Source organism: Pyrus communis, chromosome 16 (assembly GCF_041283825.1).
Source record: "Pyrus communis isolate YQ-2024b chromosome 16, ASM4128382v1, whole genome shotgun sequence".
Lineage (NCBI taxonomy): Eukaryota > Viridiplantae > Streptophyta > Magnoliopsida > Rosales > Rosaceae > Pyrus > Pyrus communis.
In genome coordinates this window covers 28,695,700-28,719,292 of record NC_142580.1, presented here as the reverse complement: position 1 = coordinate 28,719,292, position 23,593 = coordinate 28,695,700, and the positions used below count along the sequence as shown (strand labels likewise).

General features: G+C 36.9%; 3 protein-coding genes across 4 annotated transcripts; 1 reads left to right on the top strand and 2 right to left on the bottom strand.

Moving 5' to 3' along the window:
* Positions 1–182: 182 nt before the first annotated feature.
* Positions 183–3,541, bottom strand: LOC137730608 (phosphoribulokinase, chloroplastic). Its single transcript, XM_068469594.2, has 5 exons — positions 2,390–3,541; positions 1,181–1,265; positions 1,015–1,099; positions 657–901; positions 183–525 (listed from the first exon to the last, which is right to left on the bottom strand). The coding sequence occupies exons 1-5, from the start codon at positions 2,932–2,934 to the stop codon at positions 277–279; spliced, it is 1,209 nt and encodes a 402-aa protein (XP_068325695.1). The 5' UTR covers positions 2,935–3,541; the 3' UTR covers positions 183–276.
* A 1,223-nt stretch (positions 3,542–4,764) lies between these two features.
* Positions 4,765–13,243, bottom strand: LOC137732507 (secretory carrier-associated membrane protein 4). 2 transcript variants are annotated; one of them, XM_068471825.2, is made up of 12 exons: positions 12,907–13,243; positions 10,349–10,462; positions 10,208–10,270; positions 9,755–9,788; positions 9,538–9,660; positions 8,380–8,442; positions 8,182–8,275; positions 7,036–7,081; positions 6,890–6,957; positions 6,672–6,720; positions 5,532–5,597; positions 4,765–5,036 (listed from the first exon to the last, which is right to left on the bottom strand). In XM_068471825.2, the coding sequence occupies exons 1-12, from the start codon at positions 12,973–12,975 to the stop codon at positions 5,004–5,006; spliced, it is 822 nt and encodes a 273-aa protein (XP_068327926.2). In that variant the 5' UTR covers positions 12,976–13,243; the 3' UTR covers positions 4,765–5,003. The 2 variants fall into 2 exon arrangements, with proteins under 2 accessions (XP_068327926.2, XP_088543559.1); XM_088687433.1 differs by lacking the exon at positions 10,349–10,462 and having other exon boundaries at positions 12,907–13,092.
* Positions 13,244–13,719: 476 nt separating this feature from the next.
* Positions 13,720–21,927, top strand: STRS1 (DEA(D/H)-box RNA helicase family protein). Its single transcript, XM_068471824.2, has 13 exons — positions 13,720–14,356; positions 14,449–14,573; positions 15,808–15,915; positions 17,456–17,536; positions 17,843–17,921; positions 19,524–19,609; positions 19,685–19,741; positions 19,845–19,912; positions 20,159–20,227; positions 20,311–20,404; positions 21,057–21,221; positions 21,322–21,414; positions 21,564–21,927. The coding sequence occupies exons 1-13, from the start codon at positions 13,846–13,848 to the stop codon at positions 21,654–21,656; spliced, it is 1,629 nt and encodes a 542-aa protein (XP_068327925.2). The 5' UTR covers positions 13,720–13,845; the 3' UTR covers positions 21,657–21,927.
* Positions 21,928–23,593: the final 1,666 nt, after the last annotated feature.

Sequence of the window (23,593 nt, the reverse complement as noted above, 5' to 3'; positions counted from 1 at the left end):
TGATGCAATCATGTATTGGGAAACTGAAATGCTGAATGGATAAGATAGAGAGGTGAACCTCATAGCTGAAAATTTTTCCAACTTTTTTATTTTTTATTTTTTATTTTTTATAATTTTATTAAACTTGTTTCTCTATCATACAAATACTCTTCCACAGAATTACAACGTAAAGAAAGAAAGAGTGATAAAAAGGCATGCTTGCATTCTCTTAAATAATTAAGTAGGTAGAAATATTAATAACAATATAATTCGGCAAAGAGATTTGATGAAAGATTTCTAAGCTTTTGCTTCTGCTGGAGTTTTGGCCCTCGCTGCAATGAGCTGCTCGTAGAGGTCGCGTATCTTCAATCCGACGATGGTTTGGAAGAGACCGGTTCCGTTGTTGCTTCCGGGGAAATCAGAATGCTTCAACATTTGTTGGGTGACTTCTCCATAGAACTTGGTGGAGATGTTGCTTAGATGGCTCTCTACATAGATCAGCTCATCTAGTCTGTCAAATTGCCCGTCCATCTCCAACACTGACACCTAATATACATAACCATGCATAACAAAAAACAAAATGATCAGTTAAAAACGCTTTTGTACAGCACCAAGGCGGGATGCATGGTGACACATCATTTGGTGAACAGATTTGGCAACGAGTATTAAATTCGTACCTCGTTGCCAAAGTAAGTGTCGGGGCCGTAGTTGAATTTGATTCCAGGGTAAGAGCAGGTGAGCTTCCTTCCGCAAGGAATCCACGAGATGGTGGAGCCCTCATCAAACAAGTAGACTGGGTTGAAATATTTCACACCTTCCTTCATTATCAACCTCACTCTCAACACCTTCCCCTCGTTGTCTCCTGGAATCAATTGGGTTGGCAACACTTCTATAACTGCATCTGCATACTGCTTTTGGGGATCTGCATACAATTGACAAACGGTTAATAATTACGAGAGTGCAGAATGACAAACTAAGAGTGCGAACAAGATACATTTTCGTAAATAAATCATGCATAGGTGGGTGGCTACGTACCAATATAAGCATCGAAATCAGGCTTTCGGGCTTCAATGCTGGCTTTGATGCTCTCAAGACTGTGCCCGCGTTCCGCCATGTCTCTCTGAACAATCCAAGTTTTAGCTTAATTACCGTGGTAAATTTATCGAAATTAAGTTTAATTATGCGAGGTTAATTTAATTACCTGAATTTTCCATGCAAACTTAACCTCATTGCTGATGTCCAAGTAGATACTGAAGTCCAACAAGTCCCTAACTCGCTCATCATACCTACACATATATATATATATATATATATATATTGATGGATTAATATATATGTTCCTGCTTAATTAACTATCAGGTAAGTACGTTGCATAGTGATATTTCTCTTTTCAAGTTTCAAATCCTTTCTCCAACAAGCTTGTAATGAGTTGTACATGTAAAAAAAAAAACTATTTGTGGGACGAAAATTTACGCGACGCATGCCATTGGTTCGGTTGTGCATTGTTTGATGTTGATGGAATTAATTAATTTATCACTGAGTAATTACAATACTAGTAAAATAGTCATTTAATACTACATTATAGCCTTTACTTGTAAGTAAGAGATAGTAAGTGAGTATAAGGAAGTCATCTTAGTCTCCTTTTTTTTCGTTTTCGTTTTATTGTTTGGCTAACGACATCAGTTTTTTTATTTCTTTCTTTTCATTTTACTGATGTTAGTTAAATTCTTTTAACCATTCAAACATAAGGAAGTCATTTTAGTAAAACATTATCTGAAATTTTGTGGAATTTGACTACAATACTTATTTAATATTATTTTAAATACATGTATGTAAGTATTGTAATCATTTCCAAAATTATGACCTACTCCAGCATTTATTTATTTGAAAATGAAAGTTCCTTAACTCCCCTCCCGTCTATTTTGAGGTTTAACTTAATATATAAAGGAAACTATTTTCTTGTCAAATATTGACTTGATACTATTGATCAGGATAATGTGTTTATATAAATTTTGTGGTACAAATTCATGGTCTTGCAAAAAATTCCAGTGGTCCTTAGAAGACATTTTAACATTAGTACACACATACATGTAGAAGTAACTACTAATACAAAAATTAAAAGAAGGTTTGTTTTCCTCTCGATATAAATTACGTGGATACTCTCATTCAAAAAATAATAAGAGAAGTGGTTGTGTGAAACTATTTTTCATGAATTTAGTGTAAAATGCCGTCTGTTTAAACAAACAAAAAAAAGTTGAAATAAATTAGAAAGAAGATCCAAAATAAGAACAACTCCAAGATTTCATGAATGTTTAGTGAAAAATGAAAGAGAGAGTGAAAATAATAAAGTAGTAGCTAGTGTAATCAAAGTGATTATGATGAGTAACTAGTCAATTAGACAAGCACTTACATTGGGTGTAAACCTTCAATGACAAGAATCTTGGGGGGCTTGATGAGCTCAGGAGGATCCAAGAGACCAGAAACATGGTTGTAAATAGGTTTCTCAACAGCCTTGCCTTCCTTGATGGCCTTCACCTGTTCATACATAAGATCGAAGTCGTTTGCTCTTGGGTCCAACGCCGTCACTCCTTTCTCCTTCCTCCCTGTCCTGTCCAGGGAATGGTAATCATCCAAGCATATCACCGTCGTGGTGTCGCTGATGAGCGTGTTGGAATCAGGGTTTCCACCTTTAGGCGGCTTCGCTGCTCCTCCAAACACGCTCGTCAGCCTCCTCATGAATGTGCTCTTCCCACACCCTGAGTCCGCTGCTAAACCGATAACAATCGTCTCTTGCTCGCATCTTATCACACTCACTCCAACTCTCCTGCTGCTGCCGCTTCTCTGCTTGTAAAACACCGCCACCTGCTGCTGCTTTTGGCCGTTAAATCCCAAGGACGAGGAAAATGAACACGTCGGGTTCAGCTGGCCACTTGTGTGCACTGCACAAATCGCCATTTTCCCACTACTACTACTACTACTTTCTCTCTCTAGCTCTCTGTGTTCTTGCTTACTTGGTTTGATTTGGGAAAGAAAGGCTACACATATTATTCTTTCTTCTTTTTTTTTTTTTTTTTTTTTTTTTTTTTCCTCTGGATGCTAATAATAACAAACTAGAAAGTTTGGGACACAAATAAGAGGATGGAAGAGTTTGATGAGAGCAAGTTTTTTTGGGTTGGAAAAGAAAAGAAAATGTCGGCTAAGACCGCTGCTGTTGACGTGTCATGTTGTTTTTTTTTTTGGGGTTTCTTATTTTTTATTTTTATATACTTCTTATTTTTGTATGAGGTGATGTCATATGGGTAGGTGATAAACGCAGGCATGGGGGCAGAGGAGAGGAGGAAGAAGAAGCTTGGTGGTCATTTGTTGTGGTTTGGATATTTGATGCGCCACGTGGCAATGCAGTGGTGGCTAGTTAAAGATTAGGGGTGAAGGGTGAGGAATGGAAAGAGGATATCTCTGGAGATAGATAAGAGTATGTGCTCTGTGCCATCCGCTTATGATTTTTCCCCCCTCTCTCTCGCTCTTAATTTGTCGTTTTATATTATTCTACAAAGTTTCGACCAAAAAATATTATTCTATAAAATATTTAAAACTAATCTTGTAAAAAATCTGCTTCGCGCCAATGACAAAGACACAACGTACATGAAACTAGAAACGTACAGATCAACGGGAGATTTTTCAATTTGACCGGAACACGGAATGATACACTACATGTTATTATACAAATGGTGAAATATATGTGTTAAAAATTAATAGCTTAAAAACTAAAAATTTTCACTACTTAAATAAAAATACGTAGTATACCAATCCGTGTTCTATCACAATAAAAAATTTATCCAGACCAACGTGTTAAGATTCGTCATGGAAGTCAGGCATGACGAATTACGTGGCATCGCATGCATTTATATTGGCATTTTAGGGAATTTTTGAAACTTTTGATTGACTGTTGTTTAGGTCGTAAACTGATGAAAATGTCGAGAACCCATCTCTTTCTTTCTGCGACCCTTGTCTCTGGCTTTGTTTTCTTGAAATGTTCCCACCCTTGTCTGGCTTTTGCCGGATCTATGGCAGAGACGCACTTCAATCCTCTCTGTCTGCTTTGAGAACACTCTGGACCTTGAGGAACGTTTTGACAGCAACACTGGCTTGATAGGAACGCTGATTGCAGACCATGAGCCGCCGTGCGTTAGCGGTGGTCGAGGAGGTTCTAACCCGGAGGATTTAGGAAGGTAACTCTTGGTTTGTTGCGGGATACACGTTTTGTACAGTGAAATTGTGGCCGCTTTATCACTCCCTAGATGACATTAAGCGCATGGAGCTCCACGCCATTGGTGCACTCAGAAGAACGGTAGAGTTCTTGCACGTGTATTTTCTTTAGTCCTAATAGTGTTGGTGTATTAGATTTCCAGTCGCTTTATTTAAGAAGAGAGAGCTGTGCCTTCTTTTACTTCTCACACACACCCTTTTAATTTTCGACCGTCAGATCAGATAAATTGAAGAAGATCAAATAACATAAGTTAACAAAGAGTGAAAAGTTCAAAGATGTGTGTGAATAGCACTCCCAGGATATTGTACCGTTGCTCTCGAAAATGGAATGATTAAAACTAGTTTTTGTCCATCTATGTATCCACGTCTATTAGTTTTGAACAAACAATTCACAACTTTTCTGGATTAATCTAGTGATGGTGATGGGAAGTAAATCCTCGGCACCAAAAGCCTATTTGGCTTGTAATATTATAACGCAACACATAAAACAGTAATATTATAACGCTGTGAATACGAAAATGCAACACATAAAACAGTAATATTATAACGCAACGTAGTTTGACGACAAGAAGGGGAGAATAAACATACTATTAGAGTCTGGGTGGAACACTACATATACAGCTTACTCATCATTCTTTACTAACTCATATCGCAACGAAATGGCAAACATAATACGCCGCACAAGAATATACTAAAACCACTCTAGAAAGGCAATGCAACTCTGAATCTCAATCGGATCACGATCCCACCATCAAATCTCACTTGTTCCCCCTGAAATACATGTATACTTTCTGCACAAACAAAACAGGGAAACACGATCAGATCATTAGTAACGATAAATAACATGTTAACAATGACTTCAATCTGACTAGAACACAAAAAAGAGGCATTCGGACTAGTAATGAAGTTCAAATCTTTTAGGAGACGACAAATGAAAGTGAATAAACATATTCCAGATATGGTTGTACAAGCTTTTGTAAACATACCTAAATGGATATATTTCGTGAAAGTGAGAATAAAGAAACAAACATACTAGTTGTTAACGGTAAAGATTAAGTTTCTTCTATAAGAGGAAAAACAAAAACAGAATACATCTGAAGCAAACTGGCGGGGTCACGGTGCTCTAGGAGCAGTCACAACAATCGAGACCTCCATAAATCCATAACTAGAGACTATTCAGGTAAATGCATGCCTTTGTAAACCACCAGAAGCATTTTCTATACTTCTAACGAAAGGCTATTAATTTTTAAAATGTACATAGGAAACAAGGGAACTCTGTCTCTCACCTGAAGTACCCATAAGCTTAGAAGAGACTCCAAGCAAAACAAGGCAAACCCAGTTAAGTAGAATATCTGCACAGGATACAACAAAAGAAATAATATTAGTCATTGAGATTTGCACCAAACAATCCAACCGACAACTAAGATCCCTTGGTTATCAGAAATCCATATCATGATGCTAGATGTTACCCTTTCTGTTCTTATTTGTAAAGCTGGGCAATATGGCTATGAACCGGGAAGCAAGTCTTCATGAGTTTTATTAATAGTTTTGATCCATTTCCCCGACAGGATTGATATTTAGGGTACATAAGATCTCATTAGAACCTAAAATCTAACTGAGTAAAGTGTGCCAGCAACCAAGAAAAAAACCACTGGGCGACCGATGCACATTAAGGAACCACCTCCGATCAAGAACGATAAAGTGGATATATATGTGTGTGTAGCATAAAGTGTATCCTTCACTGTTCTGTGTTGAGAGAACCTTTCAATGCTCAAGTAAGAAGCATAAGGAATGTATTATTGGCCAAATTTAAAGGGCAGATATTCTTTTACCAAAATTTGCTCCAGTATATTCTCAATGCTGAGCACAAATTCATGAATTGACCAGCCAACCAGAGCAAACAAAAGTTCGGCAATAATCTGATATTCTCAATAAATGCATAGCATTGAGAACCTGAAAATGGAATCTTGGTGAAAAGAGGGTTCTCCCACTTTAGATCATTGTGAAGGTGGTTACTGGTTCATTTGTTAAGAGTGCTTAGGAAAAGAAAACATTAATTCAGAAGTCAAAAGTGAACACAAGTCTGAGTTTTCAGTTTTGGCAGAAAACCAGCGCAACTTTGTATTTCTTCCCGGCCTACCCCATACCTTTTTGTTGCTGTGGCCTACTTCATAGTTTAGAGTCTAGACCATGATTTTTCTTCCTTTTATCAGTTAAATGAAGTAGTCCAAATTCTTTGTAACTGTTTTGATATTTTGAATCTTGAACAAAAATCTCAACTACGAATCTATTCTCTTCTTCAACTTTAGAGGTTACATTAAAATTGAAGACACTGAGATGATGGAGATGAGAAATAAAACAAACATTACACTTCCAACAACATTCTAGCAGCAGTGTCTATAGATGCAGGCACGTTAAAAACTTACCCCTACCACCACATGGTCAGAGAAAACATCAACTGCCGAAAGAATGCCCCTGTATATAAGAAGCAAAAATAAAGAAATAAAAGGAGGAAAATATATTGGATCAGTTACACAGCATCAAAACACTTATTAAAGACAATTGGAGGAGCCATCACGACAAGTAAATAATATTAAATGCAAGAAACAAAAAACAAAAAACAAAAAAGAAGGGAAGAGCTTACGTCAATGATTTCCCATTAAAGACAATTGGAGGAGCTATCGCCGCAAAAACACAAAACCCAATGTGGAGCTGCCACAAGAAAATTGATTAAAATCAGATTGATAAGTCAAGCATAATAAATCAAACATATACGGTATCAGTACATACCATGTAGAACAAGAAAAACCAACCAAACTTCAGGGCACTATCAGTCCTGCAAATTGGAAAAAATACACCTCAACAGAGTCAGCAGAAGTGCATGATATTACCGATTTCAATTTAACAAAGGAAAAACAATTGCACATTCCATTTCCATCCATATCGATAACATTGACATCATACAACTGATTCTCTACCCATTTGTACAACAAATGTGAAGGGTCCCATAGATCATAAACTTCTTTATCAACTATAAATGGAAAAGGTCACAGCAACAGTAAATTTTTTAGAAGTTCCAAAGAAAAAAAGAAATTTGTTACTGTACAGTGGCTGAAAAACTGACGAGGTGTCATCTTTGAGCAAAAGAATCAGAAAGGCTACATACAAAATTAAAAAGTTACAATCATGCTAGCTGCACATAATTACCACCTCCCCCCTTCTTTCCCCCGGCAAAGGGATTCAATTCCAAACTCTTGATTTCCAGGAAAAATTGGTTTCCACGTTCAACCACAACCACCATGTTAGATGCACCACATAACAATCCCACCCTAGTGACTAAGCAGCACTGTTTCCAAGGTAGTATGATACTGAAGGCTGGTATGATGCTGGAATCTTCTGAATTTCTATCAGAGTTATTCCTATTCACCTTTTTTGGAGTGAGTCCGACTCCATTATATTCCTTTCTCTTACTATTTTCCTAAATCAAACTTTGATTTACCAAGTCCCCCCATAGGTGTGCCCATGAAATACTAAAAGCAAGGACAAATAAATATTATGCACCATAATTTCTGGTAGAAACGAGTTGCGAGAGAGTTATTGTGCCAGTTAGAGTCCATAGTGTAAATTTGATTCGTTCATAACATAAACAGGGCATAATTTAAACATGGGTCCATCATATGCCAAAGGTCTCTTCCATTAATCGGATGAGGATAATTTTAGGATAAATACAAATGCCTACTCTTTCATATTTGGTTCCCAAAAATGTTGAAGTGTTTTCTTGTCTTAACCTAAGATCTGTGATATTACAGTCAAGCAATTTTCTCTAAAGTGCCAAAAAATTTATGCTGACATTGCAGCTTCTCTGTAATCTCCAGAGGAACTACAAACCTTTTATTTACCTGGAAACTAGAAACAAAGCCATCTTTAAACATTTACCTCATAGCACGATAGAGAGGCCTGTACCAAAGAACATATGAAAGAGGGCATCCCATTAGAGCATAGATCGTCGCAAGCAAAAATATTTTAACACCTGCAGTTTATGAAACTCATCAGAAGATCCAATGAGCGTGATAGCCAAGGAGCTAAATTCACCTACAATCAAGTAATAACCAAATATCATCAAGGAAAACTTACCTCCGCCTCTAATCCAACAGACGATAATCGCAATCACATTGAAAAATAGGCAAAGAACTATGCCTGCAATGACAATATTACTCAAGTGTTAGACAGGCATGTAAAGGAAAAATAACATAAAAAGATGAATCCACTTAAGTCTAATAAGGAAATATATGTGATGATAAGAAGAATAATGATACCAGGAGTCCACCCACATATTCTGCCAGACTCTTAATCTAGCATCACATATTAGAATTAGAATTCAAGTGACCAGTTATCCATATTGAGAGTCTGCCAAGAGAGCATTTCCTCTGTATTATCTACATTATACATATACATGCATTTTTTGTGCACGAGCCTATGAGGAGCTACAAGTGAGTATTTCCCTAATTAGAAATAAAAAATGAGGACATCCTAAACTCTCTTGGACTGATCAGAATCATTTCTTCAAAGGATCATCCACGCAAAAAAGTAAGATCAGCCAAACCAAAACTCATTGTGCCATTTGATTACCAATATTTTCATTTTATTGGACCAACTACGGTTGTGTACATAATTTATATGACCAGACGGTTCTCTATCTGGAAGCTTACTTTTGAAGGAATAATTCTTGAGGAGGGACCAAAAAGTTGGCCAATTTCAATTTGGCTAACATTATGTACGGTCAATATTTAAACAAGGACCTAAAGAAATGGACGTTTGGATCATTGAACTACATTTCCAGATGACCCCAACAAGGATGTCCAAACTCCAAACTTTTCAAAATTCGTGGCCATCCTCTTTAAAAACATCCATTATATGTCTGTAATCAGAAACAATGGAAAGACACTAACCTTATTTAAATATCCATATTTAAATAAACAATTTTAACTCCCAATCCTCTCCTTGGAACTATCTATATTTAAGTAAACAATTCTAAGAGAAATACTAGGTACTGACACAGTCCAATCAAATATAAGTACGTACATTCCTTAAATCCCAGCAATGAAATAACTTACTACTACTTGATTGTTAGAGAAAATGTTCCATAAGCATATAATTTTATGTAAATCCAATTTATAACTTATACGGCAGACTATTTGAAAATAACTCTTTTGTAATGGAATCCTCAACACATGGATAAAAATACAAGCATAAAACACATAGCACCACATTGGCATAATAAACATGCCTTACCTAGCCAACTTGCAAAAGCCAGATATTGTAGCCTTTGAGCATGTATTGGTATTTCATTAGCTATATCATGGTGAATAATTGGAAAAAGAGGAGGCCAATTTCTATCATCAACAGGGACACCAGCTGATACACAAAGAAGAAAAAAAATTAATTACTATGATTTAAGAAAGGACACCCAAATCACTAATAATATAGGTTGCAGATTCATAGTGCTTACCTTTTGCAACAGAATCTTCTCTACGTTTAATATCCTGTAAAAGTTAAATATTAACACAAAAACTGTATTGAAAAAAAATACAGGAACGCATTAAGCAGTACAGCACAAATGAGTGACTGTAACCAGGAAAAAGAAAAAGAATAAATGAGATATAAAAACAAATAACGCATCTAAACTGGGGCCCACCACCGAACCCTACAATTATTGGGGACAGGAAACACTAGCAATGGCTAGAAAGGTACGTTGGGGTTTCAAACGTAAGGCAACATGGGACAAACCCATGTGCCTCAGCCACTCCCACTGTGCACTCAATGGTATTATTACAGGCAACATATTCCATATTGTGATCAATTTATCAATTTGTAAACTCCACTTCAAAAGAATATAAAGTGATTTATACAATAAAGGTAGAACTGTTTACAAGTAATCAATAAAAAAAACTTGTCAAATAACCTTTTCTCTCTTCTTGAGATCTGCTTCCCAAGTTGCAAGCTCTTTTGCCTTTTGCTTAGAATCCTGCAGAAGATAGCCAAACAATACATAAATAATCTCATAGAGAGCAAAAAAAATGTATACGACAGAAAACTACTTTACATTCATTGTATCCAACGGTATATCGACTGTGGCATCGTGTTTCTGCCCAAAGCCCAGATGGTCAGATGACACTGGTGGAACTCGTGACTTTGACTTAGGAGCAGCAGCACCATTCTGCAAAATTCTCAAATTATGGCACATTTTAACACATTTATACGAGGATGACAGGGAAAATATATGTAAAACTAAGCTTCACACCAGTCTTAATAAACATGTCCAAACCATGCAGCTGTATGGATTATAATCCAAAAGTGATTTTTGTATCATATCATAAATGGAGTGGAGTATGCATGGTGTGCCAACATGTGACTTCTAAAATGCCTGAAAATCAAATAGCATATGCACTTGACATGGCATGGGTCCTATAATTTCTAAAATGCATATTGCCTAAGTACAAAGAACTAGGACTTCATAAAGATGTGAAAGAAGCACACAGCACTGCATTTGTAACCCTCATCGTTCCACTCAACTTTTAAGAACCAACATCTCTAATTCATCATTAATATGTCATACTGCATCACTGAAATAATCTACAGTCATGGTTTCTTACAATTTTACATGAGGTTCAAAATCCAATGACATGACAAAAAACACAAGGAGTTGAATTCTATACATATAAGAAAAATTAATCCATGATTTTTTTTGTGTTGTTGACTAACGGTTACTCCAAGGAAATGGTCAAGATACTCCAAGGAAACGGTCAAGATACTCCTAGGATACAGTTAAGATACTCCTAAGATACTGATCTTTGAATTAAGTTAGGAATTTGGGTTGTTGTAGTTTCTAAATTCCGTGGGTTTGCAAGGTTCTAAAAGACGCTAGGTGCTAGTCGGGCGGCGGGCTAGAGCCTAGTGCCTAGGTGGATTTAAGTAAATGTATTATATCATGTAAATAAGTAACTATTTACACATAAAAATCTCTACTTGTATTTTTCTTAGTTTTTAGTTGACAAAAAGTGTGGTATTGATATGTAGTATAATAGACATCATTAAAAAAAAATGTGAAAAATATAGATATTATTGGTGAGACAGTGGGGTCTTAAAAGAGAAAAAATAATAATAAAAATGAAAAGTTTATAATTAAAAAAAAAAAAACGGAAACGAAAAGTCATAGAAAGAAGAAGATGGTGGGCTCTTTTGTTTTGGTCAAACTAGATAGTGGGCACTTAGAACAAAAAGATTGAATAAAAAACTCAAACATCAACTGACAAATTTGCCAAAACGACACTCTGCATACAAGCCATCTTCTTCTTGGAATGAGCCGATCAGTCTGCATCTAAAAAATTCCAGATTCCAGTATAGCTCTCCACAGATCCTCGCCTAGCCCTGCCTAGCCCCGTCCAAGAAGCCACCTAACAAGCTTTCTGATTTTCTGACCAATTAGGGACTAGTCGTGATGGCAACTCACAGTCTAACGCCTAGGCCGCTTTTTAGAACAATGTGGGTTTGGTAGACTCACCAGGTCATTAAGAGATGAATGTAGCCCCATTGGGCAAGGAAAATCATTCCAGTCCTGGGAGAGGCGAGGACCAATCTCAAGAATCACAAAGACTAAGCAGTGTTCTATTTTGTTACTGTTAAAAGATAAACATGAATGTTTCACTCTTTTGTGATTTAACTTATATAATGAAATATGAACACATCAAATATATATATATATATATATATATATTATTTTTACTGCCATATTGTATCCCTTTTTTTAGAAATTTTGTGTATCAGCGTACTGTATCCCGTAGCCGTGCAACATAGTCATGTGCCCTTCAATGCAGGGAGGTAGGCGGTAAATCATAAGAATATGCAGACTATTAAGTAAATGTATTATCGAAAAGATGCAAAAGGAATAAATATCACTATTAAAGAATGGGAGGGGCAACAAAATGTAAAAGGATGGCATTGCTTAAACCGGGGATGGGGGCTCAATGATGGAAACATTTCTACAACAACAACAACAACAACAACAACAAAGCCTTATCTAAATTGACTGGACTTGTTTCTTTTTGGTTTCATCTTAAAGAACAAGTTAAATAAATGTTGTCCAAATCCATCTTCTTTCGTCACCACTGAATTTGAAGTGAATGAGGCAAAAAAATTCAAATTTTGAATTTTTATTCAAAATAACATAAGTTAAAAACCTAACCCAGTTCCAAAATTTAAATCCATCTTTTTTCGTACATATTAGGTTTGGTCTAAGACTCTAAGCTAAGTATTCTTACACAGGGAGGAATGGCACTGGCAAGAGCTTAAGACTGAAAATCCGCATGTTAATTTAAATTTTACAACTCAATTTTATAGGTTAAACATATTATTATTTCCTAATTCACATTGTTTTTCTTCATTTTCTTCACTACCAAAAAAGAAGGAAAAAACAAAAAAAATTAAGGTATTCAAATTTCAAATAACAAAATTTCACTTTTCAGATCCAGATCGAATAACCGAATTCACGAAAGTATGCAGGAATTGAGATCACCAAGTAAAATGGAAGGTAGATCTAAGCGCGAGGAAGAAAAAGAAAAGGGTTAAAATTGGAGAAAGAGAAAAGGGAAGAGGCAAAATTACCGAAAAGGGATTGACCTCGACCTCGACCACTTCTTCGTCAAACGGGTTGGGGTCGTGGTGGCGATTCATAGCTAGATCCCCAAATTTTGCACAAGATGTAGTGCACGCTCAGGGGGAGGGAGAGAGAGAGAGACTCTGTTGCGCGAGTGACACTACTTAACTCCCACTTTATTCTGAGAGAGAGAGAGAGAGAGAGAGAGTGAGAGAGAGAGAGAGACTTAGTTGCTACGCGTACGCGGGATTACAATTGCAAATTTGGAACGGAAGTTGGATTTGATCCAACAGCCAGCGGTCACTAGCTTTTTGAGCCGTTGCATTTTCCACCGCTTGGTAATGTGAAGCCCGCCCAAAACTCCTCCAACCCAAAAAGCCACCTTCAGCGGGCCAACAAAGTAAGGGCAAGTTGTGGGCCATGTGAAAGCCCGCCCAAACCCTCAAGCATCTCAAGACCGGATTTGCGCCAGTGCACAAGGTTCACGTCAGGCATTGGAAGTCCATCTAAATGTCGACCATTTCAAGACTCTTTTCAATTTTCAATTAAATAAATTGACGAAGATCATTTACCAAAAATTTACAAAGATATGTAAGAAGTAAAAATAAATACGTAAATAACATCTTTTTACCCGTATTGTAGGTGGCATATTCCTATTGGTGGTTAACATCCTGTTGATGGATAATTAGTGTGGGAATGCATCCTTTTTAACGTGCATGTGGCATGTTCCTATTGGTGGTTAGTTGGCTACTTAGGTAAAATGACAAAACCACCCTCGTCACGTCATCAATTTCGTGCACGTGGACAGTACTACATAATATGGTCAAACGTCAAAACCCTAGAATAAACCCCTTCCCTTCTGAAAAGTTGAAAACCCTAGAATAAACCCCGTCGTCGGCCTCTGCTGGTTTTTCCTCCGCCGTTATCACCCGAGTTGAGCTTCGACAATGGGTCGCAAACTCAAAGAATCCTCCGCCTCCGTCGGCGAGGCAGAACTGCAACAGACCCAACCTCTCCACGAAACCAAAGCCGAGAGGAAGAAGAAGAAGCAGAAAAACAAAGACGAAGAAGAAGCCCATCCCAGCCCCAACCCCAAGAGAAAGCTCGAAGACATTGCTCCTCAGGAAGAAGACTCAGATTCTATTGTCAAAAAGAAGAAGAAGAAGAAGAAGCACAAGAAATCCAAAGACAAGGAGGAAGAACCCGAAAATAATCAGGAGCCACAGGAAAATGGCCATGCCGACGAAGGTGAATCTGGAGACGCGGCTGTGGTGGTTAGTGGGAAGGATTCGAAGGAAGCCAAATACAAGCCACTGACTTCCTTTGCAGAATCGAAGCTTCCTAGTGAGGTTTTACAATGCTGTCAGAATTTCAACAGTCCATCTCCGATTCAATCCCGGGCCTGGCCGTTCTTATTGGACGGTCGCGATTTTATTGGGATTGCAAAAACCGGGTCAGGTACTAGTGTGGATTGGATTTTAGGATTTGAAGTTTGGTTTGTGTTGTGAGCTCTTTTTGTCCAGTTAAGCTGATTGTGTTGTGTTTTGTAGGCAAGACTTTGGCTTTTGGAATACCCGCTATTATGCAGGTTTTGAACAAGAGGAAGGGTAAGTTTTCGAGGGGACGAACTCCTCTTTGCCTTGCACTTGCACCTACAAGGGAGCTAGCTCAACAAGTATGTACTTACTGACCCAAGATGCATATTCTAACTAGTGTTGGATAATATTTTTAAGTTTTCTGTATCGATTAAGAAATTGAAATTGTGTTCTGCATATTAGATTTTCTCTCTGAGGTGGCATTATGTGTCTCTGATTCAATATTGCCTCTTGTAGCATAGGGTTCCGGCTTCAAAGAATGGGTTTAAGAGTAATTGTGTTTCCCCCTGTCAATTTCTGTCCTCCTAGAATGCAAGTTCAGAGGAAGACGAAAGGTGTCGAATAATGAATAATTTATTGCTATAGTACCCTTAGATAAGTCCAACGATGGATGACTGTGTGGTAGGTATACGGCGGTGGGTGGCTAGTCGCAGGTCTTTTAATCTGATGCTGATTAGCTATTATGGAATTACCCTTGACCTCAAGAAAATCTAGAAAGTTAGAATCAGTAAAATTAAGAATATCTTTTTGGTCTAAATTCAATGAAAAAGATTGATTATTATGTGACAAAATACTATCAGTCGCTCAATTGTCTCAAGGATTTTGTTACGTGAATTAGATATTCATCAGAAAATGTGTAATGAGGAATCACTCACATACACGGGGAGTTGAGAAAATTGATTTTTTTTTACTTTATTTTTTTGGGTATGTGGTCATGCATTTCACTATAATAGTCCATAAATGAGTTTTGAACAGAGTTGCTGCAAATAGTACCTTTACTTGCCAGAAAGTTGATAGAAGATGATAACCCTCTTTTGGATTGTTGCCTGTTAAGGTTGAAAAAGAACGACATAGTTGCACAAATTGTGAAATTGGTAGTCATGTGTACAAATTCTGCGCTCTTTCAATGTAGGCGAATATCTTTGGGTTAGTCCACAGTGGTAAGGGAGGGGTGGGGGAAATGTTTTTATTAGGATAGAACAAGAGTTCCATTGGTTCTGATGTAAGAAGAAAGGGGAATTCTTTTTAAGCATTCAAGGAGATTCAACAATGGGTCAGCAAGTATCATATCCTTCTGTGCCAAACACTTAAAAGCCACAAACTTTTCATGTAAGAAGTATGTCCAACAAATAGTAGAGTGAAACAAGTTTGTGGACTTGGTTTCCTTTTTGTATTTGGTCGTACTGATAATTTGTTGTTCTTGCTTACATTCCTTTTTCACCTGCTGCTTGGGCATGTGATATGTTCATAGGAGAAATTCAAGGTTATTTATTGAAAAGCTGACCAACCATTTGCTTTATCTTCTGGTGGCAGATTTCAGAGGTTTTGTTCGAGGCTGGGAAACCTTGTGGTGTGGTATCAGTTTGTTTGTTCGGAGGAGCATCCAAAGGACCCCAAATATCTATGTTGAAGTCTGGTGTTGTAAGATACTTAATTCTTTCTTATTTAATGTGGCACAAATTCAAATTTATACTTCATCCCCTCATACTTTACACTGGTCTACAATTGGCTAATCAAAATTAACTTCATGTTTTAAACTGGATCAGTAACGCTGTGACTTGGAAATACGATGATGTCTGGATTAAATTCTTTATTTCGAACTTTGTCCTCGTTTTGAATACACTTAAACCAAATAAATTTCACCTAATGATGTATGGATTCTTTGTCCTTTTTGAAAGCTTTGCACATAGTCAATTGTAGCCAAATCATGGAGGGTTCTCTAATGCAAAGCTTGCCCTGTACTTGATGCGCACAAAACAGTTTCCTCTTTTGTATTCTTTTGTTTTACTGGTCATATAACAACCAAGGTATTGAATATTAATGTTAACGGAAGTATTGTGAGGTTCAAAATACCAAAATGTAGATGGTAATATCGACAAACATCATTTTTCAGGGAAATGACAGGATGGGTTTGGTGAAATCTACATAAAAAAAAGATTGGATAGTTGTTATAAATTTCACAAACACAGTGGATGACATGCAACTTAGAGCATCTTATCTGTTTAGGTATGATCTAACAAGTGAGAACCAAGCTAGATGGATGAGTGCATCCGGCGTTTTGTGTGACCGTCGTATGCCACTGCAGCTCAAGGGAAAATTTTATAGGACGGCAATGCTTTATGGCATGGAATGTTGGGTTGTGAAGCATCAACACATACATAAAATGGGTGTAGCAGAGATGAGAATGCTTCGTTCGATGTGTGGGCACACAAGAAAGGATAAGATTAGGAATGAGGATATCCGAGGTAAAGTAGGAGTAGCCGAAATTGAAGGAAATATGAGAGAAAATCGGTTACAGTGGTTTGGACATGTGAAATGAAGGCCTACTAACACTCCGGTTAGAAGATGCGATTATGAGACAGAGGTTCACGGCCAAAGAGGTAGAGGAAGACCTAGAAGCACTTTGGAAGAGGCTCTAAGAAAAGACTGAGTACTTGGATCTAACAGAAGACGTGACACAGAACCGAGCGCAATGGCATTCTAGGATTCATATAGCCGACCCCACTTAGTGGGAAAAGGCTTTGTTGTTGTTGTTGTTGTTGTAACAAGTGAGAAACAAGTTCTCATTTGAAAAGCTTATTCAAAGATCTTATTAAAACAAATTTTTTTGAATGTGTGTCTACAATTAAAGATTATATGCATTAATACCCTGGTAGCCCTGAGTATAGTAGTATCCTACTTATAGAAGAGAAAGAGCTTATAATTTAAACTAGAATTGGGGTTAGTCCTGCTGACTAAATAGTTTTAACTTAAAAATTTCAGTCATTGCTACTGGTAGTCTGGTATACCACATCAGTTGGGTTTACTTGGAAATTTTGAAAAGTTAGTTCTTTTGGTTTGGGCAAAGGTCTGATTGAGTTAATTCAGTACATGTGCAGGTGGAAGTATTCTTTAGAGGTTCTATGTGTGTCATTTTGTATCTTCTTACAATTGGTTTTTGTATACTTTTCTGTGCTCTTAGGACATTGTCATTGGAACTCCTGGTCGTCTGAAGGATCTCATTGAAAATAAGGATTGTTGCCTGAAGGAAGTATCTTTTATGGTAAGTATCTGTTACCTGAAGGGAAGTATCATTAAGTTTCATTTTCTTATTTTACTTTAGTTTGGATGTGAATTTTTCTTTGGGTGGTGCTATCCGCACACTTATTTTTACTTCTCACACACCCCACTCAATTTTTGGCCATCGGATCGAATGAATTGAAGAGTATCAATGAACAAAAAATTGACAAGGGTGTGTGGGAGGTAAAAAGGGGTGTGTGAATAGCACTACCCTTGTCTTTTTATACATGGAATGTTTTAGCAGTGTTAAAGATCTCAGAAAATAGAGATTAACAGAAATTTTTCATAGGTCCTTGATGAAGCAGATCGAATGCTAGACATGGGATTTGAACCAGAAGTTCGCTATATATTGGGCCAGACATGCTCTGGTATGTGATGTAGCATTAATAGGTCTCTCTTTATCTAATGTATGATTAGTAGGTCTCTCTTTATCTATCCAGTGACATCAAGTACTCTAGTTTGTTTGGAAGTACTTTAATTAAGTCTAAAACATTTTAATTATTTGTTTAAAATTTAAATAGTTTATTCGATTCCATTGTCATATGGAGAAGCTGTGTGAGGAAAAATATGCTCTTCCAGTTTATGTTACTAATTGTTTCGTCCCTTTATTAGAAATAACCACTCATCTCTACTTACATACACAGGTTAGTGCTATTGGATACCTATCCATAGAGAGAGGAAAGACATCATTTTGACTTAGACTTTTGGACAACTGTTTTTTGTTTCTAATAGAAATCATCTAACTGAAAATGATTTTAATTATGAGGGGCCTGGAAGTAATTCAGTTATGAGACCTATTGATGTAGGACAGTAGAAATAGATAGGAATATAGAAGATTCAGACTCACTCTGGCCATAGGCATCACAGCAAGGGTATACTGGAATCACACCAATAGAGAAATCAGAAAAATTCCAGCATCACACTGAAGGTACCTTGGAATCACTCCAAGGTTGCTGTGTCTCACACACAAGCAGTAACCCAGAACTTCTTTTCACTGACTTTTATTTTAAAAACTTACAAAGTGAGCCCTTTTTATATGCCAGTTGGTACATGAATCTGGAAAGATCTACATTAATATACTGAGGAATTCTAAAGAAAAATTTATGACACCAAATAATTAATATTGTAACATTGAGAGACTCAAACACAGAATTTGCTGACTAAACTGCATTCATTACATAAAAAGTAGAAAGACTAATTTATTGAATTTTAACTTGGCTCCTCCATTATTCTCCCTTGGTTGCAATTAAAGACTCGACATTGAGTTTGACATGTTGAAGTAGCAGTATCTTCAGTCAGTCACCAAGTTCCCAGCCTTGCTAAATATACCGGGTCTCCCACCAAACTGATGTAGGACAATAGGAATATAGAAGAAGATGTGTACTCACTCTGGCCTTTGGCATCATACCAATGGTTATTGGAATCACTCCAATAGAGTTAGAAAAATTCCGGCATCAGACTGGCCTTCAGCATCATACCAAGGGTATTTTGCAATCACTCCAAGGTTGCTGTGCCTCCACGCAAGAAGAAACCCAGAATTTCTTTTCACTAACTCTTATTTTAGAAGCTTACAAAGTTGCCTTTTTTATGTGCCGGTTGGTACATGACTCTGGAAATATCCACATTAATCTACTGGGGAATTCTTTAGGATAATTTGTGATGCTTGCCTAAATATGAAATAAGAAGTAATCTATTTCCCCTGGATTGCTCTCCAAAGATGTCTCGTAAAAGGAGTACCATGAGCAGTTTGAATTTCTGAAATGAATTTATTGGAAAATTTGTGGCCAATTAAACTCTAGACTGCTAATTAGGTTGAAGTCTCTAAGTTTTCTCCAATTTTTGGGCTAGGTAGGGTCTGTCCCACTTGAACCTTGACATTTCAGTACTCTCGGATCTTTCCTACTAGTTCAATTAGTTTTGTAGGATAATTTCAGTCTGGTGATAATGATATAGATGTATTGACTCTGCAGCTCGGCAAATGGTAATGTTCAGTGCTACATGGCCTCCATCAGTTCATCAATTAGCTCAGGAATTCATGGATCCTAATCCTGTTAAGGTGCGAATTCTTAATTATTGTGACCTTTAATAGTTCGTTTTCACCTTTTGGAAAACTAATAACACATTATTTCAGGTAGTTGTTGGATCAGAGGATTTAGCTGCCAACCATGATGTTATGCAGATAGTTGAGGTACAAGTTCTCAACACACGTGAAACCTATGTGATGAATAAATGTTTATTTTGTTCATTCAATATATGCTTTACTGCAATTGACCTCCATATCACGTTCATAGGTCTTGGATGAGCATTCACGTAGTAGGCGCTTGGTTGCATTGCTAGAAAAATACCACAAATCGCAAGAGTAAGTTTTGGCACATTATGTCCCATTATTTCATTTGTAACTTGTGCCTTAGACTCTTAGCCAATCCCTGGTGGATTATTTTGGAACTAGTGTTGTGTGTATTTTGTGTGATCAAATCCCACTTGGTTTTACCATCTGTACATGTTCAATTTTTAGATCAGACAATGGAGCTCCTTCAATACTTCGTTACTTTCCTTGATGATGTAATTTGATATCATCTACTACCGATGTTATACTGTGGAACAGGAACAGAATTTTGATTTTTGTCTTGTACAAAGCGGAAGCCCCTCACCTTGAGAATATGCTGCACAAAGGGTAAAGTTCTTGATCCATATTTGGATTGCTGCCGAAGATTTTTGAGGAAAGCTACTGATGGTCTATGTATTTCTTATTTTTAGGGGTTGGAAGGCTGTTTCTATACATGGTGATAAGGCACAAAGTGAGCGTACGAAGGCACTCTCTCTATTCAAGAAGGGAAGCTGCCCCTTGATGGTATGTTGTTCGATAGAAGTGATATGTTTTATCTAAATACAGTGTTTATCAAAATACTAATAAACTTGACCGTTGACACTACGTCTTATTCTGCTTTGCCCTCCCCTTTTTATCTAAGAATTGGATGGACATTTTAGCTCGTAAGATTACATTGGGAGTTAGTGCCACATGATGAGAGGCACCATTTTCTTTCCTACCCTGTTTAGGAGGGATCTCTTAATTTGTATCCGAACTTTTTTAACTTGGTTACAAAAATCAGTATTAAGGAAAAGTGAAAGAATTAAGGTTTACTAGAATGGAACTTGAAACTTGAAAGACAATAATGATGACAAAAAGGACCCACAAGTATCTTGGACAAGGTAGGTACTCGTATTTACCAAAACAACATTCTTGTATATCGTGGAAGTCTCGGTACATTTTTACATTCCTCCCAACTGTTTTATAGTTTCCTTCCAGCTGGTTTAAAATGTTTTTGTATAGGGGTAACTATTTATTGAAATCTCTACGAACTTTTTGACAGGGAATTTGTGGTTAGCATATGCTTGCTTCTATCTGAAAGACCCTATCTGTATGAAGAAATATTTTAACTTCTTGTAGCTATGTCTGGAAACTGGTTATAATATGTTGCATTTTATCTGAAACATATTTTCAGATAGCTACTGATGTGGCTGCTCGTGGATTGGATATTCCAGACGTTGAAGTAGTGATCAACTATAGTTTTCCCCTCACTACTGAGGATTATGTCCACCGAATTGGGCGGACTGGGCGGGCTGGAAAGAAGGGCGTTGCTCATACTTTTTTCACACATCACAACAAGGTAACACTATATGTGTTAAATCAATATTCTACAAGATTTTGAGAATTATTTTTTGAGAAGAATTCTACGTCAAACTACTATATATTGAGTACTATTCCAGGGACTTGCGGGGGAGCTGGTCAATGTTCTCAGAGAAGCCAAGCAAAATGTGCCAGAAGCCTTGTTGAAATTTGGCACCCATGTTAAGAAAAAGGCACGCATTTGGTTCTCTTTCATCTTATCTCATATTTAGCTTTTCCTGCTGGTTGCTGAATAATTCGCATTCGTGTTCCGTGTTCTTTGATCTGCTTGCATGAGTGGCATTTTAACAATCCTTCTTCTTATTTGGGTATTGAAATACAGGAGTCCAAACTTTACGGGGCTCACTTCAAAGAGATTCCTGCCGATGCTCCAAAGTCTCAAAAAATCACCTTCAACTCTGACGATGAAGATTAGTTCTTATTGCATTTATGAAAACATTTGTTACTCGAGCAGTAAAACACCCAAAGTTGGCTGTGGGAAGTAGTCCTGGCTGCACCAACATAGAACGATAGAACACAACGGCTGACCGCTGCTTGGGTTAGGAACGTGCATTCATATATCATTGTTCCCGCATTCTATCCCTATGTAATTTACGCAAATTTTGTTGTCCTTTTTTTGTTTTGTTTTCCCCCTCGATTGTATTACATGGATTCTCAATGATTATTTACTTCGGATTTTCATATTACCTTAAAACTTGTAGCATTTTACGTTATAACTGAGAGCTTCACATGGAAAGTGTTCTGAAACATTTTACTTGTGGATATCATAACCAATATTGACCTACCTAGAAAATATAATTACAAAAATTAAAGAAAATTAATTTATGAAATTAAATGTAATATAATCAAATATAATCACAAAAATTAAAGTAAATTCATTTATGAAATTAAATGTAATATAATTAAATGTTTAAAATAAATTATGAAAACACTTATTTCGTTGTAGTAATTGGTGCCGTTTTCATGTCTACTTGCGGTTGCTAACATTGCTTAATGTCATTTATTCAAACTTGGATGAAGATGTTTCTTCCATTTTGAAGAACAACCTCTCGTAGTTTTGGGTATTCGGTGGAGTGGTGATGCCTTTGTAGAACTCATAGTATTTTTTGGACACACGAGTCCAAATTCCACTTGTTTGAGAACTCCCTTTCACACTATCTTCTAAGACCCATCTATAAGCCCTGCAAAGAGCTTCATCTTCTTTTCGAGTCCAAGTCCTACATTTCATTGCATATGAAAAAATTGAAGGAAATATTATTGGAAGAGATATGAAAATATGAGAATTGAAATGGTGTAGGAATGGTGAAAATTATGTGATAAATGATGTAGGAATGACTTGGGTATTTATAGGAAAAGATGAGAATATTTTAAAATTAAAAAAAAAAATGGCCCAAAAAAAAAAAATTCAAATCCAACGGTAACTGGCATCACGCTGACATCAATTAGCCGTTGCATTTGAATGTATGGCCAAGCCCGGGGCCGGCTGGCTGGCTGGCTGGGTTGGGCCAGCCGATTGGCCCTTTGGCCCCTTTTTTGTCCTGTGGAGCCCACAAGCCATTTGGTCTAGCCCTTAGTTGAAGATGATTTTCGAGTTATTTTTGGCCCTCTAGCTTGTAAACCATTCGGTTGGAGATGGCGTAACACGGTATTGTTGGAACCGGTGACCCGAAACGTCTTGTGAGTTTGTGTAGTTGACTGCAAACGTGTTTGTGGCATACCGAGTGAGAAAAAGACAGGTGAGGTAATTGGAACATTGCTAGGAAATTTATACCGGCCGAATGATTCCTTCCAGATCCTATAATATGAGGCAACACGGTGTTTCATCGGACCACGCAACTCAACTTTGTTTATCTGCCATCTTTTATTCATTTCTTATTAAAAACAAAAATAAATAGATAAATTTATTCGGTTACAACGATATTTTATAGGGTTGACAATTTGGCTAAGTTAAATAACTTAGATATCTTAAGTTCGATTCTTACCAAAGACGAATTTGAATTGCGTTATTTCTAGACCCTTGTGATGTTTAGCCCACTCTCCCACCCCCTTAGTGTAGATAATATCGTTTGATAAAAAAAAAAAAAAAAAAAAAAAGAGAAAGTAGATATCGAACTTGCCTAAAAGACCTCTTAGTATTGAAGAGAAATATCCCTGGACCATAATCATTTAGTTATTGTGTTACAAAAATTTGTCAAAGTATCTTAAGGCAATGAATTGCCTGGTAGTTTACTTAGATAAAACCAAAAAATTGGGAAGCTGCAGAGTAATGGGATGAACAAATGTTTGAAAGAAACTTTGACCATTTCTCTTGTACCACCATTTAACCTATAAAAAGGAAGCACAATTCACGTA

Coding starts and splice junctions, on each gene's coding strand:
- LOC137730608 (XM_068469594.2), bottom strand. CDS start 2,934: ATGGCGATTTGTGCAGTGCACACAAGTGGCCAGCTGAACCCGACGTGT. Junction 1,266..2,389: donor ATTGAAGGTTTACACCCAAT/GTAAGTGCTTGT, acceptor ATATATGTGTAG/GTATGATGAGCGAGTTAGGG. Junction 902..1,014: donor TGATTTCGATGCTTATATTG/GTACGTAGCCAC, acceptor AATTGTATGCAG/ATCCCCAAAAGCAGTATGCA.
- LOC137732507 (XM_068471825.2), bottom strand. CDS start 12,975: ATGAATCGCCACCACGACCCCAACCCGTTTGACGAAGAAGTGGTCGAG. Junction 9,789..10,207: donor ATCTCAAGAAGAGAGAAAAG/GTTATTTGACAA, acceptor TAACTTTTACAG/GATATTAAACGTAGAGAAGA. Junction 6,721..6,889: donor TTTAATGGGAAATCATTGAC/GTAAGCTCTTCC, acceptor TCTTATATACAG/GGGCATTCTTTCGGCAGTTG.
- STRS1 (XM_068471824.2), top strand. CDS start 13,846: ATGGGTCGCAAACTCAAAGAATCCTCCGCCTCCGTCGGCGAGGCAGAA. Junction 19,610..19,684: donor TGGATCCTAATCCTGTTAAG/GTGCGAATTCTT, acceptor ACATTATTTCAG/GTAGTTGTTGGATCAGAGGA. Junction 20,405..21,056: donor AGGGAAGCTGCCCCTTGATG/GTATGTTGTTCG, acceptor ACATATTTTCAG/ATAGCTACTGATGTGGCTGC.